The 12,499-nt window shown below is 38.6% G+C and overlaps 1 protein-coding gene across 1 annotated transcript in view; it reads right to left on the bottom strand.

Annotated features, from left to right (window-relative positions):
• RELN (reelin) overlaps nt 1-12,499 on the bottom strand; it is a 533,405-nt gene that overhangs the window by 119,008 nt on the left and 401,898 nt on the right. The window contains exon 28 of the mRNA XM_053609340.1: nt 7,379-7,611. Within this exon, the coding sequence (XP_053465315.1) occupies nt 7,379-7,611 (233 nt within the window). The remainder of the gene's footprint in view (nt 1-7,378; nt 7,612-12,499) is intronic.

Consider the following 12,499-nt stretch of genomic DNA (forward strand, 5'->3'; position numbering starts at 1 on the left):
ATCAAATTACAATTCCAAGCAGTAACCCAAAAGATATCTCAAGAATTCAACGAATTCAAAGACCAAATGACCAAAGATTTTGACACATGGACACAAGAAGTTGCAGCCCTCAAAGATCTGAGAAACATAGTAGAATCCCTCAGTAACAGAATGAAGCAAGCAGAAGAAAAGATTTCTGACATTGAAGACAAAGCTTTCAAACGCTCCCAAACTCTCAAAGAGGAAGAGAAATGGGGGGCAAAAACAGATCACTCTCTCAGAGAGCTCTGGGGTAATTTGAATAAAACCAATATTCGTCTTATAGGGATCCCCGAAAGTGATGAAGTGGCTTTACAAGGTACAGAGTCTCTTCTCCATGAGATGATGAAGGAGAACTTTCCAGACATGCCAAGAGATTCTGAAATTCAGATAGCAGTTTCAGAACTCCAGCATAACTCAACCCAAATAAGACATCCCCCAGACACATCATAATCAATTTCACTAAAGTTAATATGAAGGAGAAAATTCTGAAAGCAGCCAGATAAAAGAAAACCATCACTTACAAGGGCAAGAATATTAGAATAAGTGCAGATCTCTCCACTGAAATGTTTCAAGCTAGAAGAGGATGGTCATCGACTTTCAATCTTCTAAAACAAAATAACTTTCAACACAAGATCCTGTACCCAGCTAAACTGAGTTTCATTTATGACGGAGAAATTTAATACTTCAATGACATTCACATGTTGAAGAAATTTGCCATAACTAAACCAGCTCTCCAGGATATTCTCAGACCTATCCTCCATAAAGACCAGCGTAATCCACCACAAAAGTAAACCCACACAAAAAATTTTGATCAAATTCCAACTTCCACAGTCGCAAAAGGATTAAAAATGTCCACTGGACTCTCGAAAGGCTTATCAATATTCTCAATTAATGTGAATGGTTTAAATTGTCCTCTAAAGAGGAACAGGTTGGCTGACTGGATACAAAAACTCAAGCCAGATATCTGCTGCATACAACAATTGCATCTTACATTAAAAGACGAATATAGACTCAAAGTGAAGGGATGGTCATCTACTCTCCAGGCAAAGGAAAGGCAGAAAAAAGCAGGTATGGCAATCCTATTCACAGACGCAATAGGCTTTAAACCAACTGAAATAAGAAAAAATAAGGATGGACACTTCATATCAGTTAAAGGTAATACTCAATATGATGAGATTTCAATTATTAATATTTATGCACCCAACCAGAACACAACTCAATTTATAGGAGAAACTCTAATAGACATGAGCAACTTGATTTCCTCCAGTTCCATAGTAGTTGGAGATTTTAACACCCCTTTAGCAGTGGTGGATAGATCCTCCAAAAACAAGCTAAGCAAAGAAATTTTAGATTTTAACTTAACCATTCAACATCTGGACTAACAGACATCTACAGAACATTTCATCCCAACAAAACTGAATACACATTCTTCTCATCAGCCCATGGAACATACTCCAAAATCGACCACATCCTAGGCCACAAAACTAACCTCAGCAAATTTAAAAAAATAGAAATTATTCCTTGCATCTTCTCAGACCATCATGGAATAAAAGTTGAACTCAATAACAACAGAAACCTGTATACCCATACAAAAACATGGAAGCTAAATAACCTTATGCTGAAGGATAGATGGTTTATAGACAAGATTAAGAAGGAAATCACCAAATTTTTGGAACAAAACAACAATCAAGACATGAATTACCAGAACCTCTGGGATACTGCAAAGGCAGTCCTAAGAGGGAAATTTATAGCACTGCAAGCCTTCCTCAAGAAAAAGGAAAGAGAGGAAGTTAATAACTTAATGGGACATCTCAAGCAACTGCAGAAGGAAGAACACTCCAACCCCAAACCCAGTAGAAGAAAAGAAATAACCAAAATCAGAGCAGAATTAAATGAAATTGAAAACTAAAGAATTATACAACAGATCAATAAATCCAAAAGTTGGTTTTTTGAAAAGATCAATAAAATAGATAAACCTTTGGCCAACCTAACCAGGAAAAAAAGAGTAAAATCTCTAATTTCATCAATCAGAAATGGTAATGATGAAATAACAACAAACCCCTCAGAAATTCAAAAAATACTTAACGAATACTACAAGAAACTCTACTCTCAGAAATATGAAAATCTGAAAGAAATCAACCAATACCTGGAAGTACACCACCTACCAAAACTTAGCCAGAATGAAGTGAAAATGTTGAACAGGCCTATATCAAGTTCTGAAATAGTATCTCAACTATACAAAATCTCCCTAAAAAGAAAATCCCAGGACCAGACAGCTTTACGTCAGAATTCTACCAAACCTTTAAAGAAGAAGTAGGCCCTATATTACTAAACCTCTTCCAAAATATATAAAAAGAAGGAATATTACCCAACACATTCTTTGAAGCAAACATCACCTTGATTCCCAAACCAGGGAAAGACCCAACAAGAAAAGAAAATTACAGACCAATATCACTAATGAATATTCATGCTTCAATACTCAATAAGATCCTAACAAACAGAATCCAACAACACATCAATAGAATTATACACCATGACAAAGTGGGATTTATCCCAGGGTCTCAAGGCTGGTTCAATATACGTAAATCTATAAATGTAATTCAGCACATAAACAAACTAAAAAATAAGGACCATATGATTCTTTCAATTGATGCAGAAAAAGCTTTTGATAATATCCAGCATCTCTTCATTGTCAGAATACTTAAGAAAATTGGTATAGAAGGGACATTTCTTAAACTAATAGAGGCCATCTACAGCAAAAACACAGCCAATATTGTATTGAATGGAGTTAAATTGAAATCATTTCCACTTAGATCAGGAACCAAGCAAGGTTGCCCATTGTCTCCATTGCTCTTTAACATTGTAATGGAAGTTTTAGCCATTGCAATTAGGGAAGAAAAGGTGATCAAGGGTATCCACATAGGGTCAGAAGAGATCAAACTTTCACTCTTCACAGATGATATGATCGTATATCTGGAAAACACTAGGGATTCTACTACAAAACTTTTAGAAGTTATCAAGAAATACAGCAACATCTCAGGCTACAAAATCAACACCCATAAATCTGTAGCCTTTATATATAAAATAAATGAGCCAAAAAAACAGTCAAGGACTCTATTCCTTTCACAGTAGTGACAAAGAAGATGAAATATTTGGGAGTATACCTAACAAAGGATGTGAAAGATCTCTACAAAGAGAACTATGAAACTTTAAGAAAAGAAATAGCTGAAGATGTTAACAAATGGAAAAACATAACATGCTCATGGCTGGGAAGAATCAAAATTGTTAAAATGTCTATACTACCCAAAGCAATAGATAATTTTAATGCAATTCCTATTAAAGCTCCATTGTCATATTTTAAAGATCTTGAAAAAATAATACTTCGTTTTATATGGAATCAGAAAAAACCTCTAATAGCCAAAACATTACTCAGCAATAAAAGCACAGCAGGAGGAATCAAGCTACCAGACCTGAGACTGTACTATAAATTGACAGTGATCAAAACAGCATGGTATTGGCACAAAAACAGAGAAATAGATGTCTGGAACAGAATAGAGAACCAAGAGATGAATCCAGCTACTTACCGTTATTTGATCTTTGACAAGCCAATTAAAAACATTCAGTGGGGAAAAGATTCCCTATTTAACAAATGGTGCTGGGTGAACTGGCTGGCAACCTGTAGAAGATTGAAACTGGACCCACACCTTTCACCATTAACTAAGATAGACTCTCACTGGATAAAAGATTTAAACTTAAGACATGAATCTATAAAAATACTTGAAGAAAATGCAGGGAAAATTCTTGAAGGAATTGGCCTGGGTGAATATTTTATGAGGAGGATTCCCCAGGCAATTGAAGCAGTATCAAAAATACACTACTGGGACCTGATCAAACTAAAAGCTTCTGCACAGCCAAGAACATAGTAAGTAAAGCAAGTAGACAGCCCTCAGAATGGGAGAAAATATTTGCAGGTTATACCTCCGAAAAAGGTTTAATAACCAGAATCCACAGAGAACTCAAACGTATTAGCAAGAAAAGAACACGTGATCCTATCTCAGGGTGGGCAAGGGACTTGAAGAGAAACTTCTCTAAAGAAGACAGACGCACGATCTACAAACACATGAAAAAAAGCTCATCATCCTTAATCATCAGAGAAATGCAGATCAAAAGTACTTTGAGATATCACCTAACCCAGTTAAGAGTAGCCCACATAACAAAATCCCAAAACCAGAGATGTTGGCGTGGATGTGGAGAAAAGGGAACACTTCTACACTGCTGGTGGGAATGCACACTAGTACGTTCCTTCTGGAAGGATGTTTGGAGAATACTTAGAGACCTAAAAATAGACCTGCCATTCGATCCTATAATTCCTTTACTAGGTTTATACCCAGAAGACCAAAAATCACAATATAACAAAGACATCTGTACCAGAATGTTTATTGCAGCCCAGTTCATAATTGCTAAGTCATGGAAGAAGCCCAAGTGCCCATCGACCCACGAATGGACTAGCAAATTGTGGTATATGTACAACATGGAATATTATGCAGCCTTAAAGAAAGATGGAGACTTTACCTCTTTCATGTTTACATGGATGGAGCCGGAAATATTCTTCTTAGCAAAGTATCTCAGGAATGGAAGAAAAAGTATCCAATGTATTCAGCCCTACTAAGAAGCTAAATTATAGCTTTCACATGAAGGCTATAACCCAAGTATAGCACAAGACTATGGGGAAAGGGGCAAGGAAGAGGAAGGGAGGGGAGAGGTTAGGGTGAAGGGAGGGTAATGGGTGGGGTCACACCTACAGTGCATCTTAGAATGGGAACAGGTGAAACTTACTAAAGGCAGAATACAAATGTCTACATACAATAACTAAGAAAATGCCATGAAGGCTGCGTTGAACAGTTTGATGAGAATATCTCAGATTGTATATGAAACCAGCACATTGTACCCCTTGATTGCACTAATGTACACAGTTATGATTTAACAATAAAAAAATAAATAAATCTATATATGACGGGAGTTTGATAAAATAACATCTTATAAATGGTTTAGCCTTTCTCCTACTTTGCTCACTGTGATATTCAGCACCCAGATCAGCAGCTGAATAAACTAAATGCATAAATGTGTCTCACTCACAAGCATGTGTGTGTATGTGTGTGCATGCATATGTGCACACCTATACTTATTTTGGAAATTTTGCCCTAGGGCTCTGTCCCTCCAGAGTCTTTGCTTGTATAAGTATAGCTAGACTCTGTAAATTCTTACTGGTTGTTGAGATAAGTAAGTAAACGTTCTTAATAAATGGCAGGCATTGCACATAGCAAGAATCTATGCTGATCATAATCTTGAAAGACACAATCTTGAATGTTAAAATCCTCAAAGATCAAAAAATTCCCTAAAGTCTAAAATTTCTCTCTCTCTTTCTTTTTTTTTTTTTTTTTGTTAAGCAGGTCTGGGCCAGGTTCAAACCCGCCACCCTGGTGCACAGGGCCGGCATTCTAACCACTGAGGCGACCAGCCAAGTCCAAAATTCCTAATGTGTAAAATCTCCAAAATCACAATCCCCCCAAATTAAAATCCTAAATATTGAAACCGTGAAAACTAAGTCCTAGGGAAGAGGTCAGTGCGTTGGCGGGAGTTCGCAGGATAGCAGCACGTGCTGGTGGCATCGTTTTGGGTACAACTTCTGCCTTGCCATTGTCTTCACTTGAAGGAGAAGTGTGTGGGTGCCATGCTGACAAGAGGCAGACTCCATTTAGGTGTCTACTTCACTGGATTGAAGAATACCTGGAACCTATAAAGCGTTATTTTGGCTGTGCCTGTAAGGGGGTTTCCCCGGGAGATGAGTTTGTGCCTGGGAGGAGCACATGCGAAGGATCTGCCTGCAATGCTGGACGGCACTATCGGATCACCTGGGCCACAGAGAACAGGCAGAAGGAAAACTGGCTTCTCTCTGCAAGCAGGGACAGAGTCTCTTCTGCTGCTTTGACAACAGAATTCTAGGCTCTCTGGCCTTTGGACTCCAGGACTTACACCAGTAGCCTGAAAGTCACACCATCAGCTTCCAGGCTGCTGAGGGATTTGGAGTGAGTCATTCTACCAGCATTCCAGGCTCTCCAACTTGCAGACTGGCTATAATGAGACTTCTCAGCCACCATAATTGTGGGAGCTAACTTCTCCTAAAAAATCCCTTCTCAAATGTCTATATACATATCTGATTGTTTCTGTCTTTCTGGAGAACTCTAACACAGATTTGGGATTTGGAGGTCAAATATCATTCCCTCTTACTGTACTGTATACAACACAATTGGAGACATCTGTGACACTGTTCCCTTGCAAGAAGTCCGCAGTAAGTGTGTGAAGCTACTTAATGGTGAAAGGGATAAAATGTTAAAAGCTAATTGGTGCTGCCAAAGCAGAAAATTGCTTAATGGTTGTGGCTGACCAATAACCAGACTTTGAAATGGATAGTGTACACTTACAAAATTGGTAGACCACAACCGTTCTTAAAATATAAGTGCAGCAAGTATTTTGAAGATCACAGAAAAAGTGGAAATACAGGCAAAAAACACAAGAAACTTCTCCTTCCAAATTACTCAGTCACGTACAGCTTCTGCTCCCTCACACAGAGCACCAATTTGCGATGCTAAGTATTTCATCTTTGCATCATTTCCTATACTGGAGGTATAAATTGTGTACGGACTTCTAGAGAGTTCTAATTTGCTTTCTGCATTCTTTTGAAAACCTGGCTCTATGAAAGTGTGTCATCATTACTTTGTGTGCAAGCATTATGCATGTACATAAAAGTGTTGAAAACTTCCTCAATAAATGAAGAGATATCCTTTTTGTACACATGTGTTTGTGAAAGATAAAACTTCTTGAGACCTCTGCTCTTTCGATGACTGTGTATGTGGTGGTGACCCATCATGGTCTTTGATCCTTTTCATCAAAAGACTTTGGCTGCCTGTCAAGGTATTTCAAATGAGAATAGTTATGAAGGTGCACACACAATCATCGACCATAGCGATATGCATTCATACGTTTTGCTTTTTGACCCATTTCTTTATGAATATGGTTTTTCTGCTCGCGACTGTTACATCCATGCAACTGCATTCAGTTTATCCGAGAGTTTATGCTTGCAAAGACGTGTATGTTCTTATCTCCTGATTCATTGTGTAAAGCACCCTATGAAGTGTTCTGTTATGTTTTTACATGTTTCTGTCTTTTAAAGAATTAAAAGCTTATTTTTTCAGAATTATATTTTTGGGATTTTGATCTTTGGGGCTTTCAACATTTGCCATTACGGCATTTGGGATTGTGTGCTTTGGCCCAAACCCAATGAGAATGATTACTTTACCTGGATGCAAGTGACCTGGGAATAACAATAGTGATTCTCGTCCATTCTTCAAAGTCCCCTGTGTGATAGATGGTGGGCTCACTCAGTTCTCTGGAGTTTCCTTCACATCCTTTGCCTGCAGAAGCTGGGTAACAGCCTTCTTTCACCAGAGACCAGGACATACCAGCATCGTGGGAGTACTGAAGAAGAACTGGGGCGGTACTGCTGAATTGACTGGCACACGCTATGTTTAGCTGGTAAAGGAAAGACAGAATTATATAAGGTTTTGGTTCCCAATCATCATTCAACAAAAGAGGTACCTAGAGCAGCCAGGGCGCCTTCAGTGAGTCTGCGTTATGTTTACCATGATAAGGCCGGAGCAGCTCAGTCCCAACCAAGACCCTGCCATAGATTCTGTAATTCTTTGTTTAGGCAAGCAATAGGCACTTTTTCACAGAAAACTGGACCAGCTACTCATGTTGTGAATTTCTTGGGATTATAGAAGAGAAGAGAGAATCAGGGTCTGTGGTTCTTTAGTACAGGTCAAATATAAGACTCCAATAAACTATTTTCTTCACCTGCCCAGAGGGTATAAACAGAGGGAAGCAGAAGGAGAGGCAGCCGCATTCTCCGGCATAGGAAGGCTACCTAGAAAGAGGGCTGTCCTCTCTGCTTTCAGTGGAATAAGCATCTTTATTCTGTTTTCTTGCCAAGAATAGTAAGAAATCATTTTCAACTTAGATGAAAGAGCATCAGATAAGCAACATAATCCAGAAATAAAACTATTGCTGTTCTGTGCACTCACGTGGAAGATTATCACCATAGGATTAATAACATTTAAAAAGACTGTAAAAATGCAACTTAAGTTGCCTCAGTAAAACTGTATTTATTTTTCCATGTTTTCTTCTAATCTCTACAGGGAAGTATATATGTTGGTCATATAGTCGAAGTAATCATACTTCTAGAACATTCCTCCTACTTTCTATTTAACATAATTTTATTATTATATGGAGCATGCTAAAAACATATCTGTTTTTCTTCAATTGAATTGTTATAATCAGATAAATCCCTAGGAGTAGGAATTACTGAGACAAAATGTAGGAATATTCTAGTTATATGTGTTCATTTTGTATCAGTTGAGTTCAAATGAATCATAGCACTGGACAGCATTACAGTTTAACATAGTTTCTTTCTGAATTAATAAATGTAGAAATAAATTTTACTACTGTTTTAGGTTATTATTCCCTCACAATTGTAAATGTAAAATTCTTTTTATTATATATAGTATTATAAATGATATTTATTTAATTACATTTATTTTATATGAATGGTTAATTCATATCTTATTTCATTTGTTGGGTGGAGAGCCACCATATGATTTTGTTGTATAAGACTTTATAAGTAAGAGTAGCCAAGTCAGGGCGGCACCTGTGGCTCAGTGGTAGGGCGCCGGCCCCATATACCGAGGGTGGAGGGTTCAAATCCAGCCCTGGTCAAACTGCAACAAAAAATAGCCGGGCGCTGTGGCGGGTGACGGGTGCCTGTAGTCCCAGCCACTCGGGATGTTGAGGGAAGAGAATTGCCTAAGCCCAAGGGCTAGAAGTTGCTGTGAGCTGTGACACCACAGCACTCTACCGAGGGCAACAAAGTGACACTCTGTTTCTAAAAAAAAAAAAAAAAAAGAGTAGCCACGTCAAATTTTATGGAAGGAAAATTGAAATGAGGAATCAAAAGAGCATGATCATGACCAAGGGATAAAGAATGAAATAAAGGAGGAGTCATAGGATAATACTATTGGATTAGAGCTCAAGAAGTCAACTAGTGAACCCTTGGGATTGTAAGACAGCTTTATCTAGTTTTTAAAAAGATTTTTACATCTTCCTTATTTCCATACTCAGAGATAGAAACTATCCCTCAGAAGGATTTACAATTTGGCTAGTAGAAATTACACTGTGACTCATTTATCCAAGTTTATATAGCCAAACTTCAAGAATATAATTAAAGATTTGAGTCTCTCAGATGTACGATTGAACTCTTGTATCACGAATTACTTTTATTATTGCATTACTCATTGGTAAGGATGGCCTTGGGTTGGCCTGTGGTGAGAAGAGCTATACTGGGCACACACGGCTTTTCATCTGTTTCCAAAGCAGACAAGTCATTGCAACTCTGAGTTCTGTGACAAGTTTGTGCTTCAGAAATCAGGTTAATGGAATGGTGTAGACATTCTCTTGGGTGTATTAAATATATAACTTATCTTAAACTTTCCATTTAAGATGTATTCATAGCTTCAACAAATATTTACTTGGGTAGTCTCAAAGCATCAGATACATATGCTTAAATTTATTCTACCATTAAAAGCAGAACAGAAGAAAATAAAAATTCTCCCTGATTTTGGTCTGCCTCTAACTATGCAGCTAACCAGGTTGAGAGAAAGGCCGTTTTCATTAGGTACGCTTCTTCTTTTTTTTTTTTTTTTTTGTGGTTTTTGGCTGGGGCTGGGTTTGAACCCGCCACCTACGGCATATATAGGACCGGCGCCCTACTCCTTGAGCCACAGGCGCCGCCCTAGGTAGGCTTCTTTATTCAACATTTTTTAACCCATTATAATCTGACTTTTGCTGCTACCACACCAGTGAAAGTGCCAGAGAGACGTCTATCTAATTAAATCCAATGGGAAAATTTAATCCTTTTTTTCTCTGTTGCTTCTAACACCGTCTACAACTTTTTATTTTTTATTTTTTTTTATTTTTTATGGTTGGTGATTCATTGAGGGTACAATAAGCCAGGTTACACTGATTGCAATTGTTAGGTAAAGTCCCTCTTGCAATCATGTCTTGCCCCCATAAAGTGTGACACACACCAAGGCCCCACCCCCCTCCCTCCGTCCCTCTTTCTGCTTCCCCCCCATAACCTTAATTGTCATTAATTGTCCTCATATCAAAATTGAGTACATAGGATTCATGCTTCTCCATTCTTGTGATGCTTTACTAAGAATAATGTCTTCCACTTCCATCCAGGTTAACTTTTTCTTTTTTTGACTGCCTAGTTTGCCTTGTAAGTGGTGGTGTTTTCCAAGATTCAATTCTTGGCTTTCTGATCTTTTTACTGCATGCATGCTCCCTGACCTCATTCATAATTATAACCTCAAGTTCCTTCTGAATACCCTTGACTCCCAATGCAGCCTCTCTCTCCTGCTCTCTGGACAAATGTACATTTCAGCTTCCTGTTCTTTTCCATTTCAGCCACCCATAGGCACCCCTGACTCCACACGTCTACGCAGTTCTTATCATCCACCTCCCTAAAACAAATCCTCCTCTGCCAGTATTTCAGTGACTAGAGCCAGACATGTGGGACTCGTTCTAGAATCCATTCTATTCCCCAGTGGGTCACAAGAACCTGGAAACTATTAACATCTCTCAGACCCAGTTACTTCTCTTTACAATCCATTTTGTGTTTTTATTGGGCTTTCTCATTTCTGACTTTGATTACAGCTCTAGCACCCTTACTTTCCTCAAAATATATTTTAAAATCTGACCACTTCTCTCTGCCTCCTCCATTATGACACAGGTCCCATCATCTTGTACTTGGGTCACTACAACAGCTGCCTAACTGGTCTCTCTGTTTCTGCCCCTGACCTGGTGCAACCCAACACAGTTACCAGATCTATTCTGTAAGAGCCTATGTCAGAGCATGTCACCCCTCTGCTGGCCATTTCATTTAGAACAGAAGTTAAAGTCTGACCTTACTTTTTTCTACATGTCCCCACGTCCACTTTCTCTACCCTGGCCAAAAGGCATCCACGCGGTTTCTAAAACCTTTCCAACAACACTCTCTCCTCAAGATGTTGGTACTTTTTGTTGCCTGTTCCTGGAATGATCTTGCCCAGAGAGTTGCATGACTTACTCCTTCGCTTTCTATATGTTGTGGGTTAAATGTTCTTTCATTAGTGAGGCCAATCCACCAACCCTTTATAAAATGGTAACCATCTTCCATCACCCTGCTCCACATACTCTTATTTGTGTTTCTTTTCTTTTTTTTTTTTTCTGCTATAACACAATGTCTTTATTTTGTTTTTTGTTGCCTGCATCTTGTAATCCCTTCCTTTTTTTGGATCGACTCTGCACCCTTGTGGAGCCTTTTCCTCCATATAGGTACCAATACATCATAAGGCAAGTCTTTCCCAGACTTTGGCCCCTTACTCCAGGTTAACAGAAACAGCCCTGTAAGCACTATCTGAGTGTACCACTAGCTCTGTCCATGTGCTTCTGGGTAAGCCCATGTGAACATGGCTTATGCTTATGCATTTGGTAATCTAACTGATTTCCTGGCCATTTATAGTTTTTTTATTTTCATAGCCTAGAAACGTGCTTGGAACATAGAGGTTTTAGAAATACCTGATGAATGAAGGAATATACTTGCTGATTCTAATTTCTTCTGTTAAGGCAACACCCATACTATTGCCAGAATGATACTTCTAAAACACAGGTCTGATTCTGGCACTCAATGGATTAAACATCTTCCCTGACTCATTGCTCTTTAGTTAACGAGCAAGTAATATGACATAGCATATAATGCCAACCAGGACAAGCCTTCTCACCTCTACTGTGCATACTTGATAGTCCTCAAAGTTGGAAACTTGTACTTTCTCATATTTTCATGTATTGTCTCATTCTGTTCTCTTTAACTGGAATTCCTCCCCTCCCCCATTCTTCAGCTGGCTAAGTCTCTCTGTATTTCCAGAGACTTCTAATTTCAATTCATGCATCCATCCATCCATTTATTCACCTAAATTTTTTTTTTTTTTTTGCAGTTTTTGGCCGGGGCTGGGTTTGAACCTGCTACCTCTGGCATATGGGGCCGGAGCCCTACTCCTTTGAGCCACAGACGCTGCCCTCACCTAACATATTTTTTGAGCACCTATCACGTGAGACTACATGCAGGGTCCTCCCTACAGCATTCCTGTGACTGTCCTGTGAGTTTCACATCATAGGTCCTGAATTCCTTGAGGCCCAGAGCCATATTTTTAATTTCTATATTCTTAGCATCTAGTGTTTGTCACACAGTAGCAGTCACAGAAAATTTACCACCACTGTGTATTTTTGTACAAATGATACCAAAAATTCTTGTATACAGTTTTCA

This window comes from Nycticebus coucang, chromosome 11, assembly GCF_027406575.1.
Source record: "Nycticebus coucang isolate mNycCou1 chromosome 11, mNycCou1.pri, whole genome shotgun sequence".
Taxonomy (NCBI): Eukaryota; Metazoa; Chordata; class Mammalia; order Primates; family Lorisidae; genus Nycticebus; species Nycticebus coucang.